The 25,556-nt window shown below is 53.8% G+C and overlaps 1 protein-coding gene across 1 annotated transcript; it reads right to left on the bottom strand.

Moving 5' to 3' along the window:
* Positions 1 to 1,220: 1,220 nt before the first annotated feature.
* Positions 1,221 to 23,719, bottom strand: LOC123356735 (hydroperoxide isomerase ALOXE3-like). Its single transcript, XM_045000108.1, has 14 exons — positions 23,573 to 23,719; positions 16,571 to 16,775; positions 14,050 to 14,134; positions 13,750 to 13,872; positions 11,681 to 11,784; positions 11,128 to 11,300; positions 10,692 to 10,835; positions 9,917 to 10,120; positions 9,462 to 9,548; positions 7,407 to 7,576; positions 4,087 to 4,208; positions 2,869 to 2,969; positions 2,173 to 2,343; positions 1,221 to 1,400 (listed from the first exon to the last, which is right to left on the bottom strand). The coding sequence occupies exons 1-14, from the start codon at positions 23,717 to 23,719 to the stop codon at positions 1,221 to 1,223; spliced, it is 2,016 nt and encodes a 671-aa protein (XP_044856043.1).
* Positions 23,720 to 25,556: the final 1,837 nt, after the last annotated feature.

Here is a 25,556-nt window from a genome sequence, read left to right as displayed (position 1 = left end):
GAGACGTGAACGGACTAAGGACCGGAAACAAGCCCCACAGTCGCAGGAGTCTCCGTTGGCCAACCGCCTCTCCCTGGTCACGTAGATGGCCATTTTAGCCAGGGCGAGGAGGAGGTTGACCAGGAGGTCCCGCGACTTTGTGGGGCCACGGATAGGGAGTGCATGGAGAAGGAGGTGGGGGGAAAAGTGCAGCCAGAAACGCAAGAGGAGATTAGTGAGGAGCCGGTATAGGGGCTGCAGCCTGGCGCACTCTACGTAAATGTGCGCCAGGGTCTCCCTCATGCCGCAGAAGGGGCAGGTGTCTGGGACAGGGGTAAACCGCGCCAAGTACACGCCCGTGCTCACGGCCCATTGGAGGAGCCGCAGTACCGACAGTAGCCAGGAAGATTTCTTATGTGGATTGGAGTCTTCCAAAGTCCATTGTGAGTTAAGTGTTTCTTGATTGAGCACTTAACTTGCAAATTCCTTTCTCAAGGAAGCTGACCAAATGCTTTACCAAGGCTACTTCAGAATTAAAACACACAAGTACAGAGCCAATATTCATAACTTCAACTACAAAAATGATACATGCATGCAGATAGCATAATCATAATCAGCAAATCATAACCTTTTCACAGATACCTCACACAACAATCTTTGCACAACATTTGCTGCAAATATATAACAGTGTTTGCAACAACGATCTATACAGTTACAGGTTATGTCAGTAACATCACACCCCCTCTGCTCTAACCACCAGCCCCCTCACACCCACCAGATCCAGGTATAGAACCTAGGAGTCCTGGCTCCCAGCACCCCCCTGCTTTACCAACTAGACTCCCCTCCCCTCCCAGAGTCAGCTGTAGAACCCAGGAGTCCTGGCTACCAGCCCCCCCTGCTCTAACTCACCAGCCCCCACTCCCCTCCTAGATCCAGGGAGAGAACCCAGGAGTCCTGGCTCTCCTGCTATAACCACCAGCCCCCATTCCCTTCCCAGAAGCAAGGAGAGAACCCAGGAGTCCAGGCTCCCAGTCCCCTGCTCCAATCACCAGCCCCCGCTCCCCTCCCAGAGCTGGGGAAAGAACCCAGGAGTCCTGGCTCCCAGCCCCCCATGCTGTACCCCACTAGACAGAATCAGCCATTCTGGAACCAGTCTGTGGTTTATTGCCCCCGGACAGGATCGCTGGGACAGCGTTGCCAGCGGCCGCGTGGGGCCCGTCCCTGGGGCTCGCCGGTCGGGCTCAGATGGACGTGCTGTTCTCGATTCGTTGGGGATCCAGGTAGCGGTAGGGGATGGGCAGGGATTTGTTCCTCTCTTGGATCTCCTGGGAGATCTGGGCCAGGCGCCCCTGGAAGGCCGCGATCAGCCGCTTGGGCTCCTCCTCCGTGAAGTGCTCGTCGGGGTACGTGCCCAGGGGTCTCTGCAAGGGAACGGGAGAGCGGTGGAGGGACAGCACGGAAGGGCTCCCTCGCCCGGCGCTGAGATGCAGCCACCTCTGGGGCGGGGCGGCTGGTTACACAAGGATCCCTCATGTGCCCTAGAGCGCAGGGCAGGTGTTTAACAGCTGTGTAGCAACACTGGGAAGAGTTCAGGCCAGGGAGGGAAGGAGAATCCTGCGGCCGGTTGAAACAACACGGTGGAATTTATGGGTGTTTGAACGGAATCCCCCAAAGTGCAGCTGGGCCGGGACACCTGGGTTCATGCCCCGGCTCGTGGGAAATGTCAGTGGGTCCTTTATTGTTACCACAAGGGGGGGAAGAACTCAGCTGAAAGGCTCATTAAAGAGACACCCCCAGCCACAGCCCAGTGCCTCCTAGCGCCACCCTGGGGCCAGCCCCGCCTGCCAGGGGAGAGCGCCCCCTGCCAAGCCCCCCGCCCTGCCCCACAGCGCCCCCCACTGCCGGCCCCGCCTGCCAGGGGATAACGCCCCCTGCTGCCCCTGCTCTGCTCCCTGCCCCACAGCGCCCCCTAGCTCCACCTTGGGGCCAGCCCCGCCTGCCAGGGGAGAGCGCCCCCTGCCGGCCCCGCCTGCCAGGGTATAACGCCCCCTGCTGCCCCTGCTCTGCTCCCTGCCCCACAGCGCCCCCTAGCACCACCCTGGGGCCAGCCCCGCCTGCCAGGGGAGAGTGCCCCCTGCTGAGCCCCTGTCCCATTCCCTGCCCCACAGCGCCCCCTAGCTCCCGTGTCCTCACCGAGTCCCCCGGCTCGCAGCAGAGGACCCAGAGGATGAAGAGGATGGTGCTGGTGCTGTTGACCTCCGGGATGGTGTCCAGGTAGCTCTCCAGGGAGGAGGTGCCCTTGGCCTGGGGCGGGGGGTTCCTCATGGAGGCCGGGAAGTTGGGCATCCAAGCGCCGAGCTCGTACTGCGGCCGAGAGAGACACCCCCAGTCAGAGCAGCCGGGGACCCCCCAGCCCAGCCAGGGATCCCCTCCTCACCCCGCCCAGGGGGCACCAGTACAGGGAAGGTCTGGCTCAATCAAGAGGCCTGGGCACCCGGGGCTTGGTTGGAATCTCTCCCACGGCCAACGGGTGGGAGAATCAAGCGTGAAGGGGCGTTGGGGAACTGAGTGCGGCAGTGGGGGACGGTCCTGGGGGGCTGTGGCAGGGTCCTGAGGTGTCCAGGATCTCACTGGGGTTGGGTGCTGGGTGGGGGATTGGCCGCTAGAGCAGGGTCCTGGGGATTGAGGTGTCATTGGGGTGGGGTGCAGGGTGGGAGTGTTGGTGGCGGGATCCCAGGTCCCCATGCTGGGTGCCGGGATGTCAGTGGCTGGACCCCAGGGCCCCGTGTGGGGGGTGCAGGGCGGGGGTGTCGGTGGCTGCACCCCAGGGCCCTGTGGGGGGTAGGGAATGAGCCCCCCCCCCGAGTGCCCAGGCTGGCCTCTCCCTACCTGCCCGTTGTTGAGGGCAGCGTGCCGGGCCGAGCAGCAGTAGATCCACATGGTCAGGTACTTGATGAGCTCAGGGACGCTCTGCAGGGATGAGGGGAAGCCTGCGGGATGGAGAACGGGTGTCACTGACCCGGCCCAGCCCTGCTCTGCGGCCTTGGGCTGGGACCCCTAGAGCCCGGTTCGATGCCTCCCTCTGCCGGAGCCTACCCCAGTGAGTCGCTCCCCTGCTCCGGGTCTCAGCTCAGCCACGCGCCATCTCCCCGCCCTGCCTGTTCCCACAGCGGGGCCGTTCCCAGTCACCCCACAGCCCCGTCCCACCACCGTGATCCAGGCCACCCTGTCCCTATGGGGTTGGACACCTTGCTCCCCATCCAGGGGTCAGGACCCCTGCCTGCAGGGCCACTTGATATGAGCTGGGTCTATCCCCATTGACTCCAGCGGAGAGACGCCCATTGACACCAGCTGGGGTCTGGCCCCATTGACTCCAATGGAGAGACGCCCATTGACATCAGCTGGGATTTGGCCCCATTTACTCCAGTGGAGAGACACCCATTGACACCAGCTGGGGTCTGTCCCCATTGACTCCAATGGAGAGACGCCCATTGACATCAGCTGGGATCTGGCCCCATTGACTGCAGTGGCGAGACGCCCATTGACACCAGCTGGGGTCTGGCCCCATTGACTCCAATGGAGAGACGCCCATTGACACCAGCTGGGGTCTGGCCCCATTGACTCCAATGGAGAGACGCCCATTGACACCAGCTGGGGTCTGGCCCCATTGACTCCAGTGGAGAGACGCCCATTGACACCAGCTGGGGTCTGGCCCCATTGACTCCAATGGAGAGACGCCCATTGACACCAGCTGGGGTCTGGCCCCATTGACTCCAATGGAGAGACGCCCATTGACACCAGCTGGGATCTGGCCCCATTGACTCCAATGGAGAGACGCCCATTGACACCAGCTGGGGTCTGGCCCCATTGACTCCAATGGAGAGACACCCATTGACACCAGCTGGGATCTGGCCCCATTGACGCCGATGGAGAGACGCCCATTGACACCAGCTGGGATCTGGCCCCATTGATGCCAATGGGGAGATGCCCATTGACATCAGCTGGGATCTGGCTGACAGACACGCAGTCTGGAGATGTCCCCCAGACACCCCTGCATAGAGCCCAGTGACCAGTGGCTGCAGAGCTCTGGGTTCACATGGCCCTTACCAGATGCCTCGTTCCCCAGGAAGCCTTCACGGAAGATCTCGTTTGCCCAGGCCTGCAGCTCACAGTCGGCCAGGACGTGGGCGTCGCTGCGGTAATAGTGTCTGACGATGCCAGAGACAAAGCTGGAAAGAACAGAGATGTGTCATCTTGGTGGGTCAGTGCAGGCCACATCGCTCCCCAGTGCACCAGCATCACAGCCAGCGTCTGCAAACAGCCCAATGCTACCATGCACCCTGGCCGTTACCTAGTGTCCCCTCCACTTCGCCCTTTCCTAGCTGTGGGAGCATGGCCTGGTGGCTAAGCCGCTGGCCTGACCTCCAGGTGATCTTGGATCTTGTCTACAGCAGAGTTGAAGTTTTCATTTCAAATTGCACTTGCTCTTGTGGAAGTTAATACATTAAATAAGCATCGCCATTGACACAAAACATCTTGGCTTGACTGAAACCAAGTGTTTCCATTCACTCCCAATGAGACCTTTTCCCGGAATTTGGTTTGGGGCAAAATTCCCAAAAGTTTGACTTTTCCTCTCCATTCTTGTGTATTTACAAGTTTTCATTCATTTTTCCTAAGCCAACCAATCTACCACACAAAGTAAGTGATGGGGGTTAGGATAAACGCAGAGGAGGGGATGTGACATATCTATCTTCAGTGTCTACATTGATCATAGACCTCTAATAAGTCAGCCCAAATTGTTTTGAATTTTTCATGCATTCCTTTTCTTCGCAATGCCAGCCATTCGTCAGCCAGATCACCAAGCCAGGCATCAATATTTGATGGGGGTTGACTTTTCCACTGTGGTACTTTTTTAGTGCCCAAAGCTGACCGTTGGCACCACGCTGCCTTGTTACCAGGGAATCTCCAGGTATTGGGAATAGAATCTGTGACACACTGTACCTCAAAATAGCTCCCTGGAAAACCCATATGCATCATTCATCAGAAGGGACCATTATGATCATCTAGTCTGACATCCTGCACAATGCAGGCCACAGAATCTTACCCACCCACCACTGTATCAAACCCCTAACCTATGTCTGAGTTACTGAAGTCCTCAAATTGTGGTTTAAAGACCTGAAGGTGCAGTGAATCCTCCAGCAAGTGACCCGTGCCCCATGCTGCACAGGAAGGTGAAAAACCTCCAGGGCCACTGCCAATCTGCCCTGGAGGAAAATTCCTTCCCGACCCCAAATATGGTGATCAGTTAAACCCTGAACATGTGGGCAAGACCCACCAGCCAGCACCCAGGAAAGAATTCTCTGTAGTAACTCAGATCCCATCCCATCTAACATCCCATCACAGACCACTGGGCATACGTACCTGCTGAGAATCAATGATTGCCAAATTAATTGCCAAAATTAGGCTATCCCATCCTACCATCCCCTTCATAAACTTATCAAGCTTAGTCTTGAAGCCAGATATGTCTTTTGCCCCCACTACTCCCCTTGGGAGGCTGTTCCAGAACTTCACTCCTCTGATGGTTAGAAACCTTCGTCTAATTTCAAGTCTAAACTTCCTAGTGTCCAGTTTATATCCATTTGTTCTGGTGTCCACATTGGTACTAATCTTAAATAATTCCTCTTCCTCCTTGATATTTACCCCTCTGATCTATTTATAGAGAGCAATCGTATCTCCCCTCAGCCTTCTTTTGGTTAGGCTAAACAAGCCAAGCTCTTTCAGTCTCCTTTCCATTCCTCAAATCATCCGAGTAGCCCTTCTCTGTACCTGTTCCAGTTTGAATTCATCCTTCTTAAACATGGGTGTTGTGTATTTGGTTGTCATGGTTTTGTTGCTATGGCAACTGAGTTAGATTATTATGGGTTAGCTCAACCGGTTTCAACCGGCTGAGGTGCTCTCTGTATATATGTAAATAAAATGGAGGTTTTGGTTAGCTGCCTGCTCTCTGGCCTCAAGTGATTGCTTCCTACACCGGCTGCCCCAAGGATAGAACAATGGGAGACCAGAACTGCACACAGTATTCCAGATGAGGTCTCACCAGTGCCTTGTATAACGGTACTAACACCTCCTTATCTTTACTGGAAATACCTCGCCTGATGCATCCCAAGACCACATTAGATTTTTTAACAGCCATATCACATTGGCGGCTCATAGTCATCCTGTGATCAACCAATACTCTGAGGTCCTTCTCCTCCTCTGTTACTTCCAACTGATGCATCCCCAATTTATAACCAAAATTCTTGTTATTACTCCCTAAATGCATGACCTTGCACTTTTCACTATTAAATTTCATCCTATTACTATTACTCCAGTTTACAAGGTCATCCAGATCTTCCTGTAGGATATCCCGGTCCTTCTCTGTGTTAGCAATACCTCCCAGCTTTGTGTCATCCGCAAACTTTATTAGCACATTCCCACTTTTTGTGCCAAGGTCAGTAATAAAAAGATTAAATAAGATTGGTCCCAAAACCGATCCCTGAGGAACTCCACTAGTAACCTCCTTCCAGCCTGACAGTTCGACCTGTTGTAGTCTCCCCTTTAACCAGTTCCTTATCCACCTTTCCATTTTCATATTGATCCCCTTCTTTTCCAATTTAGCTAATAATTCCCCATCTGGAACCGTGTCAAATGCCTTATTGAAATCAAGGTAAATTAGATCCACTGCATTTCCTTTGTCTAAAAAATCTGTTAGCTTCTCAAAGAAGGAGATCAGGTTGGTTTGGCAAGATCTACCTTTTGTAAAACCATGTTGTATTTTGTCCCAATTACCATTGACCTCAATGTTCTTCACTACTTTCTCCTTCAAAATTTTTTCCAAGACCTTGCATACTACAGATGTCAAACTAACAGGCCTATAGTTACTCGGATCACATTTTTTCCCTTTCTTAAGAATAGGAACTATGTTAGCAATTCTCCAGTCGTACGGCACAACCCCTGAGTTTACTGATTCATTAAAAATTCTTGCTAATGGGTTTGCAATTTCATGTGCCAGTTCCTTTAATATTCTTGGATGAAGATTATCTGGGCCCCCTGATTTAGTCCCACAGTGAGGGAGGGGTGGACTGGGAAACTGGCCAGGCTTCTGACCAGGGCGAGATGGTATAGTCCTGGTGTGCAAGGCTGGCCAGTACTAGCTGGTGCCCTTCTCTGTGTGAATCATGAGTGGCTCAAGGAGCTTTCATGCAGTCTAGCTGGGTGCGTGGGGGCAGGTGTCTGAAAAAGTGCCTTTTGGGCAATTCCAGTTTTTTTTTACTCAGAATTCTTTACGTGGCAGGAAAGCCGTGCTTCCAAGCAACTCTGAGCTGGTGGGAATTTCCCACATGCCATCTGCTTCCTCGCCACCCTCTGCCCCGGCTCCTGCTCCTTACCTCTCAATGGCCGACCAGATCTTCAGCCCATCATCCCTGTAGTAGTAGTTGGGGATGCAGTCAACCCCGCGCTCTTGGATGTCATCAGGGAAGCAGAGGGAGTTGTAGGTCAGGCAGGCCATGCCCTTGGCCATCAGCACCTTGGTCCCCTCGATCCCCGAGCCCGTGGCCTGGGAAGGGACCAGAGACAGAGCCTTCAACCTCTGAGCCAGGGGGTGGGTTAGAATGAAATACCACCACCATCTATTTCAGCGCAACGAGACAACTGACAATACGCCCCGTGACAAATGTGCCTCCCCGATGTTTCGCTTTGCGTTGTACCCTGGAAATGACCCAATCACTCGCAACCTCCGGTGTTTGTCCAACCAGTTCTTAGAAACCTCCAATGATGGAGAGTCCATCCTCTGTGCTTGCTCCAGAGTTAACTATCTTTAGCGAGAGAAAGCTTTTCCTAACATCTAACCTCAATCTCCCTTGTTGAAGATTAATCCCATTACTTCTTGTCCTGCCTTCAGCAGGACCAGAAAACAATTGATCATCGTCCTCTTTGTAACATATTTGAAGACTATCAGGTCTCCCCTCTTGGTCTTCTTCGCTCAGGACTAAATGTGCCCTCTTTTTTTTTTAACCTGGCCTCATAGATCAGGGTTTCTAAACCTTTTATCATGTTTGTTCCTCTTTTCTGGACTCTCTCCAATTTGGCCACTTCTCTCCTAAAGTGTGATGCCCTTTCCCCACCCAGTTCTCCAGCTGAGGTCTCACCAGGGCCAGACAATGACCTCCCGGGTTTTACTCATGACACTCCCGTTAGTACAGCCTAGAATGATATTAGTCTTTTCCCCAACTGCATCACGTTGTTGTCTTATATTCCATTATAACACCCAGGTCCTTTTGAGTAGTACGTCTCTTGGCAGCTAGTTATGTCCCATTGTGCAGTTGGGCGTTGGAGTTTTCCTTCCTCAGTGGTGCACTTTGCACTTGTCTTCACTGAATTTCAGCCTGTCGATTGCAGCCCAATTTTCTGAGCTGTCGCAATTGCTTTGAGATCTAATCCTGCCCGTTGAAGTGCTTGCAACCCCTCCGGCCTCCGTGTCAGCTACAAATTTTATCAACGCTCCACTCCGTAATCCAAGTCATTCATGACAATAATGAATAGCGCCGAACCAGGCCTGACCTCTTGTGGGACCCCACGAGATTCCCTGTTTGACAGCTGACCATTGAGAACCCACTCTTGGTGTCTGGTCTTTCAATCACCCATAGAAATTCCATCCAGCCCAAATTTCCCTGGCATGTGTCAAAAGACTCAAATCAAGATATAAATCAAGATATATCACATCTACTGCTTCTCCCCAGCCACAAGGCCAGCAACGCTGTCCAAGAAGGAAATTAGGTTGGTCTGGCATGATTTGTTCTTGACAAATCCATGTGGGCCATTCCTTCTAACCCTATGATCCTCTGGGCACATATTGATTGTTTAATCATTTGTTCCAGCATCTTCCAGATAGACCGACCGGTTTATAATTCCCTGGATCCTCTTTGTTCTTCTTTTCGAAGGCAGATGCCGTGTTTGCCCTTCAGCCCGCTGGGACCTCATCCGTCCTTCAGGAGTTCTGGAAGTTAATTGCTAACAGTACCGATGAGCTGAAAGCAGAGGTTGCGTCCGCAGAGCCGTATGGTGCAAACACCAGGACCAACTGAGATGGAGGCTGGAAATGCTCTCCAGGAGGTTCCCAATGTGGTTTTCACGGCAAGACAATACGAGAAGAGAGCTTCAGGGGTTCCAGGTGAGGCTGGTACCTCGGGCGACAGGCATATTTTATTCCCAAGTACATGGCTCTGGGAGGGGAGTGGGGGCTAGTGGTTAGAGCTGGGGGAGCAGGGATCCAGGACTCCTGGGTTGTCTCCCCGGCTTAGGGACAGGAGTGGAGGCCTAGTGGTTAGAGCAGTAGGAGCTGGGGCCCGAGGAGGGGGATTGGGAGCCAAGACTCCTGAGTTCTCTCCCCAGCTCTGGAAGGGGAGCGGGGTCCAGTGCCCCTGATCGTGGGGTCCTCTCACCCTTTCGATGATCCCTCCGCGTCCGAGTAGCAGGATCCTGGCCAGGACGTTGATGTGCAGCGTGTAGCGGGTGTGGGGCAGCAGCAGCTAGGGAGGGGAAGAGACAGGGGTGGGTGAGGGCAAGCAGGGAGCCTCTCCCCACCCTCACCCCTGCACATATCCGAGGGGGCAAGGACCTGGCCCCTCCAAGAAACCAGCAGCAGCTCCTTCTCCCCCTTCTTCCACGAGGTCAGAAGGTGCTGGACCGCGATGGGTGGAACACGGCCAGCGTGGGGCACGCCCGGCCTGGCATGCCAGGCACAAGCACCCGCCAGGCACACGCATGTGCAGCTGGGCACAGCTGGATGCCGGCAGCGGGGGCCCGTCTGGCACGCTCCCCCTGCTGGGCTCTTCTCTCCCGCACATCTGGGCACAGCTGGCTGGGGGTGGGGGGGGAAGCCCGGCCCCTCTCTCACCTTGAAGAGCGGGTGGCACATGGGCAGCTGGCGCAGGGTGGCCAGGGCGAAGGCCTCGTCGATCAGGTGGGTGAGCAGCAGGTGGCTGACGGCCTCGTGCACCAGGAACTCAGCGTAGCGCACCCAGGTCTTGGCCAGGATCCAGTCCCACTCGGAGTCACTGGGCAGGAAGATGGGGCTGTCGGGGCCTGGGCACTGGCTGAGCTGCGGGGGGGAGAGACACAGGAGGGGTTTGGGGGGAGAAACAGGAGGGGTGTGGGGGGCGGGTTGGCGCAAGCCGGGGGTGTGAATCCTGCTGCTTCCCCCAGGGGAGCCCAGGGACTGGGACCCGGCTGCCAGGATGAGGGGACATGATGGTGCAGCAAATCCAGTGTTAGAAAGAGGCGACCCACAGAGCTGGGGTGTGTGTACACACACGCAGAGCTGGAGTGTGCATATACAAGCAAGTGGGCACACGCATGCAGACACAGAAGGGTGTAGGGGGATAAGGGAACCAGGACTCCTGGTTTCTCTCCCTGGCTCTGTAAGGGAAGAACGGGGAGGTCTAGTGGTTACCGTGGGGGAGGGCGGGGGCTGAGTTGCAGGACTCCTGGGTTCTCTTCCCAGCTCTGGGAGGGGAATGGGGTCTAGTGGGTTAGCACAGGGGGGGCTGGGAGCCAGGACTCCTGGGTTCTCTCCCTGGGCCAGTCCCTTAGATGGCAATGCCCAGCCCTGGGACTGTGTAGGTGTCAGGGCTGCGTGGGGGCGCCGCCAGGCAGCGTGTGGGGGCCGTTACCTGAATGGCTATGGGGACGAGCTCCCCGGAGGGCTGCAGGTGCAGCAGGCAGAGGGGCGCGGCGATGTACTGCTGGTAGCCGTTGATCGTGTTGACCGGGACGCCCTCCAGGATTTTATAGTCAGCGAGGAAGATGTTCCCCTTCTGCAAGGCACAGAGGGAGCAGAGCAGAGTCGGGGGCCAGTGCATCTGGGGGTGCAGAGCGGGGACCCCACGGCACAGGAGAAAGTGGGGATGCCAGTGCTGTGAGCTTCCCCACAGCAGTGCCCCGGGACTAGCCCTTGGAGCCGAGTGGCCAGTGCGAGCGCAGCCACTGGGGCTGGAATTGGACACCACTGACCTGTGGCTGCTCATCCCCAGAGTGATGCTGGGGAGGGAGCCAAGAGCTCAGACCATGGCCAAGTCCCCCCAGGGGTGTCCCCGGAGCCCCACTTACCTCCAGCTCGTCCTGCAGGCTGCAGCTCTCCCCCAGGGAGGAGGCCACCATGGCCGGCGTGACGGGGAAGTTGCAGGGGAGCCCCGTGCAGCGCTGGATCACCATTGGGTGGACCCCGTTCAGGAACTGGTTCCCGAAGAACGTGTCCTCTCGCCAGTGCGCCCGCACGTACTCTGGGGGGGACACGGGCAGGGCAGCCGCGGGGTTAACGGTCCGGGACTCAGGGGAGCCGGGTTCGAGTCCTGCTCAGGGTGCCTGGGGCAGCTTGCGGCGTCTCTCAGGCCACGGCCTCCCCCTGCTGGAGAACGGGGCTAACGGTCCAGCATGAGGGGGGCCTGATCTCGGAGGGAGTCTGGGCAGCACCTGGCACATGGCTGGGGGGGTCCCTGATCGCGGATGGGAAGCTCTGGGCAGGGCCTGGCACAAGCAGTGCTGGGGTCTCCAGCCGCTTGCGTCACACCCGTCCCAATCACCCTGCTCTGTGGGGGGGGGGGCGGCTCCGGTGGGCCCAGGCGAGCAGGGCTCGGGGTGGGGGTGGGGAGGGGTCACCTACCTGTGACCGGGGTCTTGTTGAAGCAGAAAACCTTGTTGATGTCGTCCAGCTTCGCCCACGAGTTGGTGCAGCTCAGGAAACCCTTCAGCCGCAGCTCCACCTGCCTGGGGAGGGGGCAGAGAGACATGTGAGATGGGGTTGGCCCTTTCTGCCCCCGACAATAACAAATAGGGCCCCCCTTTCCCTCCCCCCCCCAGAGATGCACTGGTGGCAAAGTGGAGCCACACTCGGGGAAGCTTCCCTCTGTCAGGGCGATGGGCTCACGCTCTCAGCAGACTCAGGCAGCATGGCTGGGTTGGTTACACCTGAGTTTTCAAACTCTTCTCCCCTACAACAAGGACTAGAGTGAGTAATATGGGATGGGGGGTGTCTGGGGATGGATAGACAGACAGATAGGTTGATGGGTGGGGATAGAGAGAATGAGAGAGAGCAAGAGAGGGAGAGAAAGAATGAATGTGTATGGGAATAGATAAATTTAGGGTATAGAGTAGGGCTAGGGATAAGGGTTAGGGTATAGAGGAGGGTTAGGGGTTAGTCCCTGGGGCTAGGCCTCGGGGGCTGGGCTGCACACACACATCCCTCCCACACTGTGGGAAGGTGAGTGTCTTGAAGAAGGGTCAGAGTTAAGGTTATGGAAAGGCATCAGGCTACACGGTCGGGTTAGGGCTAGGGCAGGACTATAGGGCACAGGTAGAGTGAGAGAAAGGGTATAGGATATGGGTTAGGGTAGGATTAGGCAGGGCCGGCTCCAGACCCCAGCATGCCAAGCGCGTGCTTGGGGCGGCATGCCGCGGGGGGCGCTCTGCCGGTTGCCAGGAGGGCGGCAGGCGGCTCCGGCGGACCTCTCGCAGGCGTGCCTGCAGGAGGTCCACCGGAGCCGCGGGACCAGCGACCGGCAGAGCCTCCCCTGCTTGGGGCGGCGAAATCGCTAGAGCCGCCCCTGGGATTAGGGAAAGGAGATAGTACAGGGTTAGGGTTAGGGCTAGGGTTTGGGTTTAGTCTCAGGAATCACCTGGGCTGTGGGGGCCGGCAGTCACACATTGACCCCGTGCTCGAGTAAGGGGGAGGTCTTGATGAAGGGTTCGGGTTACTGTGTCAGGTTAGTGTATAGAGTTAGGGTTAGTTTATAGGGTTGTGTATAGGGTTAGGGTTGTGCACAGGGTTAGGGTCACTGTACAGGGTTAAGTATCAGAGGGGTCGCCGTGTTAGTCTGGATCTGTAAAAGCAGCAAAGAGTCTTGTGGCACCTTATAAACGTCTGTTAGTCTATAAGGTGCCACAAGACTCTGTACAGGGTTAGCCTTAATGTAGAGGCTTGTGTATAGGGTTAGTGTACAGGGTTGGGTACAGGGTTAGGATTAGTGTACAGGGTTGTGTACAGGGTTATGGTTACTGTACGGGGTTGGGTACAGGGTTAGGGTTAGTGTACAGGGTTGGGTACAGGGTTACGGTTAGTGTACAGGGTTGGGTACAGGATTAGGGTTAGTGTACAGGGTTGGGTACAGGGTTAGGGTTAGTGTACAGGGTTACGGTTACTGTACAGGGTTAGTGTACAGGGTTAGGGTTAGTGTACAGGGTTGGATACAGGGTTAGAGTTAGTGTACAGGGTTGGGTACAGGGTTAGGATTAGTGCACAGGGTTACGGTTACTGTAAAGGGTTGTGTACAGGGTTACGGTTACTGTACGGGGTTGGGTACAGGGTTAGGGTTAGTGTACAGGGTTACAGTTACTGTACAGAGTTAGGATTAGTGTACAGGGTTACGGTTACTGTACAGGGTTGGGTACAGGGTTAGGGTTAGTGTACAGGGTGGTGTACAGGGTTACGGTTACTGTACGGAGTTGGGTACAGGGTTACGGTTACTGTACGGAGTTGGGTACAGGGTTAGGGTTAGTGTACAGGGTGGTGTACAGGGTTACGGTTACTGTACGGGGTGGTGTACAGGGTTACGGTTACTGTACGGAGTTGGGTACAGGGTTACGGTTACTGTACAGGGTTGGGGGTAGTTTCTAAGGGCAGGTCTAGGGGCAGGCGCTGGGAACAGGTCTGGGCCGTGGGGAAGCCGCACTCACGCGTTCCCCACGCGCAGCAGGAAGTTGGTGCTCTTGGTTAAGGAGTACGTGGAGTTAGAGTCCAGGTCACTGATGTTGTCCACGTCCAGGCACCGGGGCAGTCCAGGAGCAAACTCCTTCCACCTGGGCAGGGAGAGACCCAGGGGATATTAGCCCTGGCCTGCCGCTGCCCCGACAATCACTCAGCCGCAGTCCCGGGCCCACCTGTTTTGTGGTTTCTACCACCACCTCCATCCCTGGGACCCTGCGCAGCCCTGAGCCCCAGGGATCTCCCTCAACCCCCACTGGGTTCTCACTCACCCATAGCACTCGCGCCGGTGCGTCAGCTCAGCCTGCCGCTGCTCCAGCAGCAACGGGAAATCGGCATCGTCGCAAATCATCTGGCCTGGGCGAGAGACAGGGATAGATCGATAGATCGACAGATAAAAGGGTTTGTACGGGGATGGATAGACAGAGGGGGTGTATCGGGATGGATAGATAGAGGGGTGTAGATGGGGATGGACAGATAGAGGGATTGTACAGGGATGGATAGATAGAGGGGATGCATGGGGCTAAATAGCTAGAAGAGTATGTACGGGGCTGGATAGATGTGGGCGTGTACAGGGATGGCTAGATATGGGTGAGTATACGGGGTTGGATAGCAGAAGGGCATGTATGGGGATTGATAGATAAAGGGGGTCTATCAGGATTGATAGATGGAGGGGGTGTACGGTGATGGCTAGATAGACAGGTGGGTATGGGTTCGATAGATAGGGGTGTGTGTACGGGGTTGGATAGGTAGAGGGGGTATATGTGTATGGATAGATAGGAGGTGGACGCGGTTGGATAGACAGAAAGGTGTGTACAGGGATGGATAAATAGAGGGGGTGTACGGGGATGGATAAATACCGGGAGTGTATGGGTATTGATGGATAGCTAGAGGGGTGTGTACAAGGATGGATAGATAGGGGATGTGTACGGGGATGGATAGATGGGGTGTGAACGGGGATGGATAGATAGAGGGGTGGACGGGGTTGGATAGACAGAAGGTGTGTACAGGGATGGATAGATAGAGGGGATGTATAGGGATTGCTAGATAGAGGAGATGTATGGGGATGGATAGATAGAGGGGTGTGGATGGGGATGGATAGGCAGAGGGGGTGTATGGGGATATATAGGTAGAGGGGTGTGGGTGGGGATGGGGATGGATGGATGGAGCGGTATGGACATGGATGCATAGATAGAGGGGTTGCATGGGGATGGATAAATGGACTGGGTGTATGGGGAGGGATGGATAGCTAGAGGGGGTTCATTGAGAGGGATAGATACAGGGGTGTGGACAGGGGTGGATAGACAGAGGGGGTGTATGGGGATGGATGGGTAGATAGAGAGGTGTGTATGAGGATAGCTAGATAGAGGGGTATAGACAGGAATGGATAGATATAGGGGTTATACGGGGATGGATAAATATAGGGGGTGTACGGGGATGGACAGATAGAAGGGGCGTGTACGGGGAGGGATACAGAGAGGGCATGTATGGAGATGGAGAGATAGAGGGGTGGACATGGCTGGATAGACAGAAGGATGTGGATGGGGATGGAAAGAGAGAAGGATGTGGATGGGGATGAATGGATAGACGGGTGTGGATGGGGATTAATGGATATAGGAGGTGTATGGGGATGGATAGACAGGGGTGTGTGTGGGATGGATACATAGAGGGGTTTGGAGGGGGATGGATAGACAGATGGTTGTGTACAGGGATGGATAGATAAATGAGGTGTACGGGGATGGATAGACAAAAGGCTCTTTTCGGGGAAGGATAGAGAGAGAGTATGGGGTTGGCTAGATTAGATGGATAGATAGGAGGAGGACAGGGTTGGATAGACAGAAAGGTGTGTACAGGGATGGCTAAATACCAGGAGTGTATGGGTATTGATGGATAGACAGAAGGTGTGTATGGGGATGGATAGATAGAGGGGTGTGGATGGGGATGGGGATGGATGGATGGAGCGGTTTGGACATGGATGCATAGATAGAGGGGGTGCATGGGGATGGATAAATGGACTGGATGTATGGGGAGGGATGGATAGAGGGGTGGACATGGCTGGAAAGAGAGAAGGATGTGGATGGGGATGGATAGATATAGGAGGTGTATGGGGATGGATAGACAGGGGTGTGTGTGGGATGGATACATAGAGGGGTTTGGAGGGGGATGGATAGACAGAAGGTTGTGTACGGGGACGGATCGACAAAAGGCTGTTTTCGGGGAAGGATAGAGAGAGAGAGAGTGTATGGGGTTGGCTAGATTAATGGGTGTGTACGGGGATGGATAGATACAGAAGTAGTATGAGGATGGATGGATAGATACAGGGGTGTGTACGGGGATGGATAGATAGAGGGGTGGATGGGGTTGGATAGACAGAAGGGTGTGTACAGGAATACATAGATACAGGGGTGTGTACAGGGATGAATAAATAGAGGGGGTAAATGGGGATGGGTAGATAGAGCAGGTGTACGGGGATGGATAAATAGAGGGGGTGTATAGGGATGGATGGAAAGATAGAGGGGGATGTTTGCTGGGATAAATAGCTAGCTATTAGGATATGTCATTTAATTTATCTCCTAGAACTGGAAGGGACCTTGAAAGGTCATTGAGTCCAGCCCCTGCCTTCACTAGCAGGACCAAGTACTGATTGTGCCCTGGATTCCTAAGTGGCCCCCTCAAGGATTGAACTCACAACCCTGGGTTTAGCAAGCCAATGCTCAAACCCCTGAGCTATCCCTCCCACCTCCCTATGAGCCCAAGTGGCTGCAGGCTGGCCCCCAACCAACAGCCCCCTACCTTTGCCCTCCCGCAGCTCCAGGGTGCGGTAGCCCTCGACCCACTGGTAGCAGGGGAAGCGGTAGGTCTGGCCGTTGGGGGAGATGACCTCCACGAAGCTGCAGTACCAGTTGTCGGTGGGGTAGAAGGAGTAGGGCTCCTTGTGGAGCCGCACCAGGACGATGTCCCCCAGCCAGCGCCGGCAGCATAGTTTGAACTCTTCCACCTGCAGCGGGGTGAGAGAAGAACCAGAGCATGAGAGTGTGACTCAGGGATTAATCCAGCAGCATCTGTCTCCACCCCCACCCACAAATAAAATACTTGTTGGCCTCCTGTGCCTCCATGGTGTGAAAGTCTCCAAGGAACCGCAGCTCGGCCAGGTCACTGTTGCAACTACTGTTCTACTCAGCACCTGCCTTTCATTAGCCTGGAGGGAGAGGCCAAGGTTTTCCGATTTCACTGCAGCTTGAGGTAACTCAGCGTAGCCGAGCCGTGTATAGGAGAAGGGCCCAATCCCTTTAAAGCTTTTGTGAGCCCTCTAGCGGCGCCCACCGTGTTTTAGAAGCTGCCAGAAACAGGCCAGAGCAGCCGTGTGCCTCTAAACTTGGCCTCAGTTAAAGCGAAGGCTGATATCCTGCCCCCGCCCATCCAAGCCCTCTACCGTGAGCTCAGCCCACCCCATCCATGCCTTGCGGTTTAATGAGAGGCGCACCCCATGTGAGGTTGCACTCCCTATGTTTTATAAAAATATTTTTTATAAGTGTGGATATGATGTAACTGGAATATGCTTTATGCGAAAGGTCTCTGGTAGGGTATCATTACAAAGCTTATAATCTACTGCGTGTGGTCATCCTATTTGTATGAATGTATCAGTCTTGTATCTGAAACTAGGAATATGAAATATAACTCTGAGGTCCTATTGTCATTATGCAAAGTGTGGGCCGTTAATGGTGGTTTGGAATCTGGATGGCTCCTATTGACTAGGACAATTGCTTGTAAATGGCTCTGTTTACTCAGCAGCCTTCCTGGATACGTGTACGCCAGCAAGTGGGTAATGAAGTCTTACAGTGACGTGTGATCATGTCACCTGAACTGGAATCCATAATAAACCTGGCGCTTTTCCATTTAGAAGGAGGGGTGGAGACCCAGAAAGACCAAAGCTATAAAAAGGGGGTGGAAGAGAACAAAGGGGGGGGGCTGCCAGTCATGAGAAATCCTCGAGTTACCACCTGAGCTGGAACTAACAAGGGCTGTACTAGGAGACAGCATTGGGCCCAGACTAGGAAGGACTCTAGTCTGGGAAAGAACATCTCTGAGGGTGAGATTTACCTGTATTCTGTTTCTTAATGCATTAGGCTTAGACGTGCGGGTTTTGTTTTATTTTGCTTGGTAACTTGCTTTGTTCTGTCTGCTATTACTTGGAACCTCTTAAATCCTCCTTTTATACTTAATAAAATCACTTTTGTTTAGTAACTAACCCAGAGTAAGTGATTAATACCTGAGGGAGCAAACAGCTGTGCATCTCTCTCATAGAGGGCGGACAATTTATGAGTTTACCCTGCAGCCAGCGTAAAATGGATTTATTTGGGTTCGGATCCCATTGGGAGCTGGAGACAGGAGCACTTGCTGAGCTGTTTTCAGTTAAGTCTGCAGTTTTGGGGGATGCGGTTCAGACCTGGGTCTGTGTTTGCCCCAGGCTAATGTGTCTGGAGTCGTAAGCTGGCAGGGAAAATGGGCTCAGAAGTAATTTCAGCACATCAGGTAACAGTCCCATGGGGATCTCTGTGATCAAACTGATCACACCCCACTCACGAGGGCCCCGCCAGGGCCCCAGTATTGAACCCCAGGCTGCCAGGTCCTCAGGCACCCTCCTGAGCCTTGAACCTGCAGCCCCAGGGCAGCAGCGGCCCAGGCCCCTGATGGGCTGCGCTGGCCATGCTCTCTGTGGGTACCCAGACTATATAAAGACCCCAAGAGCCAGAGGAAGCTGGCTGAGTGACAGACTGATGCCTGATGCCTCGCCCAGCCTTGCCTCACGGCTTCGCCCGGCCCTGCCCCACTGCCTCACCTGATCTCCACCCAACCGGCTGGCCCGGCCCCATGCACCAGATCTTCCAGCCCTCCATGAAAACTCCAAACATCACCCCCGATGTCTCTGATACCAATTGACATCCCGGCTAGTCAACCCCTTGAGTCTTTCTCTAGCCTCCCCTCCCTTAGCCTGCCCTGTCCCCTGGGCATTACGGTGCCTGCGAACTGTTCCCCTGTCATCTCCAGCCCCTGGTGCTGGCTACTCACCAAAACACCAGCCTGCCATCCCAAAGGAGCTGCAGCTCGGGGCTGGCACGGCCCTTAATGCCACTGCGGTGAGATCTAGTTCTAGTGAAAAGGAGACTAAGTTCGTTTTCTGAGTAGATGCAGATCGTAAGTCCTGGTGTTGCCCTCTATTGAATCCCTCTGCTCAACCCTGCTAAACTCTTCCAATTAGTAGCAGTGACTACTAAGTGCTCAAGCTGGTGCAAGCAATACCCCGTGTAAGCAGAGTCAGGATGAGCTCTACCCTGACATCTGGTGATGAATGGTGGTGAGTGTGGAAAAGAACTTCAGGGGCTGGTCTTGTTTGCATAGGCACACCCACCCCACCTAGCATGAGCCCGCAGCTGCCCAAATGGTCACTTTGGCTGCTGTGGGATCTCCAGTTTCTCTGTTATTGGGGCAGGAAGAATACAGGGTTGTTACCCTGATTATGTGAATCAAGGCCAGTGGAACTGTTTTATGACAAAGGGACTCACCATCAACTAAGGAGCACTCGCTAGACAAGGGAAATGGGTTCCAAAACCCAGTGAATTGAGAGAAGTTGGTGATGGGCATTTGTACCTGAGGGTGTGAAACACCAATTGTGCCATCTCCTCTCTACTATTAACCAGCAGAGCTAATTTTGATTCTAATAAGGGTCTAGTTACAGGCTGCTATGCTGAATTCATTTTGGGCTAATGGAGCACCAGCACTGGGACTCCCCTACTACAAGCAGAAATCCCTAAGAACTGAAATCACTAAAGAGCTAAGATCATTGAGTGCTGTGTTGACTTGTAGGAGAGCCTGAAGGTCTATTGCTAAGCGGTGAGCTGAGCTGAGCTGTTTGCGGGCTGGTGAGCAGAGCGGATGGCCCTTGGGACGGCGAGTGGAGCGGAACTGAGCTGAGCCATTTGCGGGATGGCGAGTGGAGTGGAGCGGATGGCCCATGGGACGGTGAGCGGAGTGGAGTGGAGCAGAGCAGAGCAGTTTGCAGGCTGGTTGGAGTGGCCCGCAGGATGGCGAGTGGAGCGGAGTAGAGTGGAGCAGTTCGTGGGACGGCGGGAGCAGCTCACAGGACGGCTGGTGGAGTGGAGTGGCTCATGGTGAAGGCTGCAGCAGAACCCAACGGAGAGGCGGGGCAGTCGGCCTTGGACCACGTAAGGTGCCCCTTAACACCCTGCATGCCCCGTTCGCCCCTCCACCCAGCTGGCGGGGGGGGCGGGGTGTAGAACTCTGCAGATAAACTTTTGAACTCTGGGGCTGCACTGACCAGGGACAGAGACTTTTGGGTTGTTGGACTTTTGCGGGGATTTTCGGGTTTCTGGACTCAAGGGACTCTTGGGGTATTGGACTTTGGGATTTTGGGGTGATCTTTTGGGTGGTTGGACTTAAGACCCTGAGGGGAAAAGGACACTGCCAAACTAGCTTGGGGGTGGGCCTTTTCCTCATGGTTTGTGTTATGAATCCTGTTTGTGGTGTTTCCCCAACATAATGGCACATTGTTTCCCTCCTTTATTAAAAAGATTTTTCTACACTCAGACTCTGTGCTTGCGAGAGGGGAAGTATCGCCTCCTAGAGGCACCTGGGGGGTGGTATGTAATTGTCCCAGGTCACTGGGTGGGGGCTTGAGATGGTTTTGCATTGCGTTATAGAAACTGAACCCAGCCCTTGTTGCTGCCAACTCAGACAGGCAGAAGGGTTACACGCATTTGCCTGTGACTATCCAGTGGACTCATAATACGGACAACAGCACGTGAAACCTGCAGGAGCAGCTCACTGCCACTGCCAACGACGGGACAGATTTAAAATATACACTCCAGAATGGTGTTAAAACACCTTGACCCTGTCACAGGAGGAGAAGCAGTTCTGGTGGTGGCCTGGATGTTGGACTATATTACCATGATCAGGGCTCCCGATGTTACTGTGGATTATTATGGCTATTGGCCTGTTGTTAACTAGGCTAATTTTGCAATGTCTACTGCGGTGGGTAAGGGGGGCACAGACCCACAAGGTACAACCACTAATTGTCATGGAAGAGGCCCTCCACCACAGTGTGACAGATAACCCAGACCCAGCCTCTCGGGCACACCATGATGGGGCGTCTGGCACACTCGTTGGAATATGGATGTCCGCATGAGGGGAGGTGCAGGGCACAGGGGGCAGTGGGGTAAATGGACATCAACACATTCCACCTTGATGCCTGGCCCTATCAGGAAATGTGCTGCCATATGTCCTAGGCTTTTCCCAGGATACCTGGGCCAGCGGATCCCAGAAGAAAAGAAAGAGAAGGGGGTGGAGTGTGAGGATACAGGCTTGTTTGTCAGCCTGAAATAGAATTTAGGGTGTGACTTTTTTATCCTTATGCTAATATGTGGGAAGGAAAGAAAGACACGGCGTGTTACATCTGCCCACAGCCAGATGGGGTGATAAGAGATGGAACTAAACTGTTACAGGGCGTGGTGGGAGTGTAATCTACGAGCATACACTGGGTGGCTGCCTGGCTCCTCTTTCCAGCCAAGATCAAGCAACCAGTTAGGAGGGACAAGGCGGGACGGGGGGAGGCATATGACCCACTGAAAACCGGACAAGAGCCTGGTTTTCCCCAGGACACAACCTCGCTCCTTACCCCTCTGTAGTGGTGCAGCCGAGGGTGGGGCAGAAGCTGCCAGGGAGGCTGTGGAAACCTGCAGCTAATTAGGGTGAGGCTTGTTCGGAGCCGGACGAGAGGCTGCTGCTAGGGCAGCTATATATATAAGCAGATATATAGATATATAGATATAAGCAGAGCGGACGGGAGTCTCTCCCCGACAAGCCAGGGAGGAGGACTGGCTCCCAGGGAGAGCACCGGAGACAGAGCAGGATCAGGAGAGCGGAGGGGGAGCTGTTACCGGCTCGGCTGGGCAGGGAGGCTGCAGCTAGAGGGTCTCTGGCTCAGGTGGGCCTGGGTCCCCTCCCTTGCACTGCACCTGGCCACAGAGGAGCGGGGCCGATACAGGCTGCCACTTGCCCCTGCAGCGAGGGGCCAGGCTTTGGGGGTGTGCTTGGCCCCTGCGGCGGGTGCGAGCCACAGGACGGCCGTGACCCCCGGAAGAGGGGTGAGGAAGAAGTAGGGGGCACTGCTGGGGGCAGCATCCCCAAGAGAACCCCGCTGAGCGGGAGAGCAACGCGGGTCTGAAACAGTGGAGAGGAGCAGACAACGGGCAGGACACGCCCTGCAGAGGGCGCTCCGGAGCCGGACGGAGCTAATCCCCGGAGGTGAATCCTCCGCACCGTTACACCCTCCCAAGGGGTACAGAAGCGGTGGGACAAAGACCCCAGACCCACGCGCCTCCAAACGGAACATGACCGTAAGCGGTAAGAGGTGGGAGCAGGGGCGGGCACGGCTGGTATTTTTGGGGCTGCTAAGGAGGAGGGGGGTGGAAATGAGGAACAGGGCCACAGGCCGGGCTCTGCAGCGTCAGAGCCCTGGGAAATAGACTCTGCCGGCGTGTCGCGCGATGGGTGTTTGCTTCGAACTAAGCCCAGTAAACATCACACTGCCTGCACTTGGGACTTCTGCTTTCTGTCCGTGTGGCAAGAACCGGGGAGCGGGGGGTGAAGGGAAAGCCCCCTTACACGCACCATCCCGCAGCGTCCCTCCCAAACCATCCTGAGTTTGTTTTACAAATCATGAGATTTAAAAAAAAAGCAGTAACCCGCGTGCTCTGCATTTTTGAGGCATTTCTACAGCTAGTCTATTTCAGGTACTTATCTGGCACCCATCACTGCTGTATGGAGGCACCTTGAATCTTTAACACCTTTACCCTCCCAGCACTTTTGTGAAGTAGTACAGCGCTGTTATCCCCATTATATAGATGGGAAAACTGAGTCACAGAAAGGCTTTCACACAATGAGACTGTGGTAGCACAGGGAATATAGATCCAGGATCTACCATAGCCCTGGCAACTACTCTAACCACTGCACCATCCTCCCCACATAGTATAATGAGGACAAAGAAGGGATTTTTCAGTTCTGGCAATTCCAACAAAGTTGAGGTGGGGGAGATTCACTTTTGGTCAAACCGAAAAAATGAAATTTTTGGCAAATCGAAGAGTCAGGGGACATCATTTCAGGTTGAACAGAATATTTCATTTGACCTGAAAAGAATATGTTTTGTTTTGTCTCAAGCATTTTCTTAACGTTTTAAACAAAATGAAACATAAAAGAAATGCTCATTGCCTAGAAAAATTGAACACTTTCATTTTGAAAATGAGAAGAAAGAAACATTCTGATTTTTTTTATTTTGGAACTCAAACAGTTCAGTGGAATCAGTGCAAATTTGTGCAAGGTCGTGCCAAATAGCCATCTTTCACCATAAAAAAAAATTACAGTTGAAAATTTGCACCCTTTCTCCTCTCTAGCATAAGCAGTAACATTCTCACAATAAAAGCTGCCAGTCTCCTGTCATAGTCACATGACTCCAAGCACTGGAGATTTAAAAAAAACGCTAACTATTTGGAGATCTTTTAAGCTGCACTTAGTTCAGATTTTCTATGCAACCACAAGGACTAGAAACTTCAATATTTTTTCAGATGAATGCAGAGTCGCCTAGTGTAACCCCATGACTCCAGAAGCTGGGGATTGATGATCAAACAGCCCCAATTCATGAGTGTTGGCAACCCCCCCCACACACACTTTCTACTGGGAGGTTCTGTCCCCAGATCCTGTCTCCGTTCTACTAGTACTCACCGCCCCGGGGTTGAAGTCCTTCCCCCAGTTGTCGAGGGGCTTCTTGTCGCTCTCCTCGTGCGTCCCCACCAGGGTGATGGAGATGGAGCTGAAGGTCCCGGCTAGCAGGAAGTTCCCCGTGGCGACGCGGACTTTGTAGGTGCCCATCGTAGTTGGTGAGGCAGGGAGGAGCGTATCTGGCAGGATCCCTTGTCTGGCTGGCCGTCCTTGCTGGAGATCCGGTGTATCTCCCAGTCCTGCCCCGCTGCTGGTTTTTATATTGCCCTCATTAAGCAATTGGTGATGTGAGTTCCACCGGAGCCGCCTGCCACCCTCCCAGCGACCGGCAGAGCGCCCCCCATGGCATGCCGCCCCAATCACGCGCTTGGCGTGCTGGGGTCTGGAGCCGCCCCTGCTCAGCCAGCTGTCTCAACCTGCTGAGTTTGTGCTGATTGAAACAGGCCTGCCAGTTTGCAAGGTCTGTGCTAATTGCAGAAAAATATCCAGAAACAAAGCGTTTGCTGGTACTGTACAACTTTGTTTTCCTGAACTCTGGAATAAGATGTGTGAACTCCCCACTCTTCCATGCTTATCTTGTTCGTTTCCTTTTAGATAGAACAAGGGGATGGATAGACTTATTGAAGTCTGCCACGTCCCACTGATTTTAGAATGGTTTTGTTAAAGAATGGGTAGGTGGTTAAAATGTTGGAGTGTGAGTATGATTGTATGTATGCATGACTGAATGAGGAATGGAAGAGTAAAGGTTGAGGCGCCAGCCTTAAAATCAGGTCGTCTGGCTGAAGGAAGCAGTGGACGAGATAGCCCGGTAACCCTACGGGCATACTTGCCCCAAGGACAGGAGGGCCGAAGAACCGAAGAAAAAGATAACAACATACTGTCATTTTGTCATTGCTGTGCCATCTGCATGATTGACTATCACCTCAAACGTGAGAACAGCATGATGAAGCAAACCCTATAAACTTGTATGAGGATAAATCCCTATAAGAACAGACCCTGATGACTACGGTGACCAGAAAAATCGAGACGGGGTGGGGGGTAATTGACACCTATATAAGACAAAGCCCCAAATATCAGGACTGTGCCTATAAAATCGGGACATCTGGTCACCCGACTGAGGACTTTGGGTCTGATTCTGCAAACCAACCTCCAGGAGCATCGGATGCACATCTGACAAGACCCTGCTCCACCCTCGTGTCCAGGCCACCTGGCCAGTGACTTGGCATGAGCAACTCCTAGGCTGGGAACTATAACAACTTTGCAGAACTTGTGTGAGTGAGTGAATGAGCTGTTACAGCTATAACTGATTGCTTACTCTGAGTCTTTCTGTATTCACAATAACCATGGCATTTTGCCTTATCCCCTTTAACAAGATCCTGCTGGTTTTTATTTTCTTGGTATAACATTTTGGTGGAGAATTGCGAAAGGGGGAATATTGGCATATGTCTTGGTTATTGTGAAAATTGGTGTGCACACCGCCAGGTTTAGCGAGCTGGGCACTTCTATCATGCCAACCAAACAAACGCTGAAGGATATAGGAGTTTGTCCACCCCCTAGGTCTTGACGGATATAGATATGTAGACAGGGGTCAATCAACCTCCTTGCCTTGAAGGATCTATATAGGCAGAGAGAAATATTATTCAGCTACGAATTGAGAATCCAGGCTGTGTCACTCGCTGAACCGTGTCAGGTGCGACGGGAAAGTCTGAACAAGCTTTTAAAAAATGTTCAAGAAAAGGCAGGGTAAGCTGTTGCCTGAAGGGGACGTCAAATTGGAGGTGGCCCCGACCTCACCTGTTGTTAAGGAAATCACTCCTTTTAAACAGATCTTGTTCTGTTCATCCAAACTCTGAATCATAGAGGAGTTTGGGCAGTGTGGTATTTTTTGTGAGTGATATTGTGGTGATTTCGCAATTTGGAAAGAAATGTTTAAGGCAGCAGGAGGGGTGGGGGCTAGTTAAGGAGCCCACTCTCCTTGCTAAATTGG

Source organism: Mauremys mutica, chromosome 26 (assembly GCF_020497125.1).
Source record: "Mauremys mutica isolate MM-2020 ecotype Southern chromosome 26, ASM2049712v1, whole genome shotgun sequence".
In the NCBI taxonomy this organism is placed as follows: Eukaryota; Metazoa; Chordata; order Testudines; family Geoemydidae; genus Mauremys; species Mauremys mutica.
The sequence above is the reverse complement of the archived record's forward strand: the minus strand, read 5'-3'. Positions and strand labels throughout refer to the sequence as shown.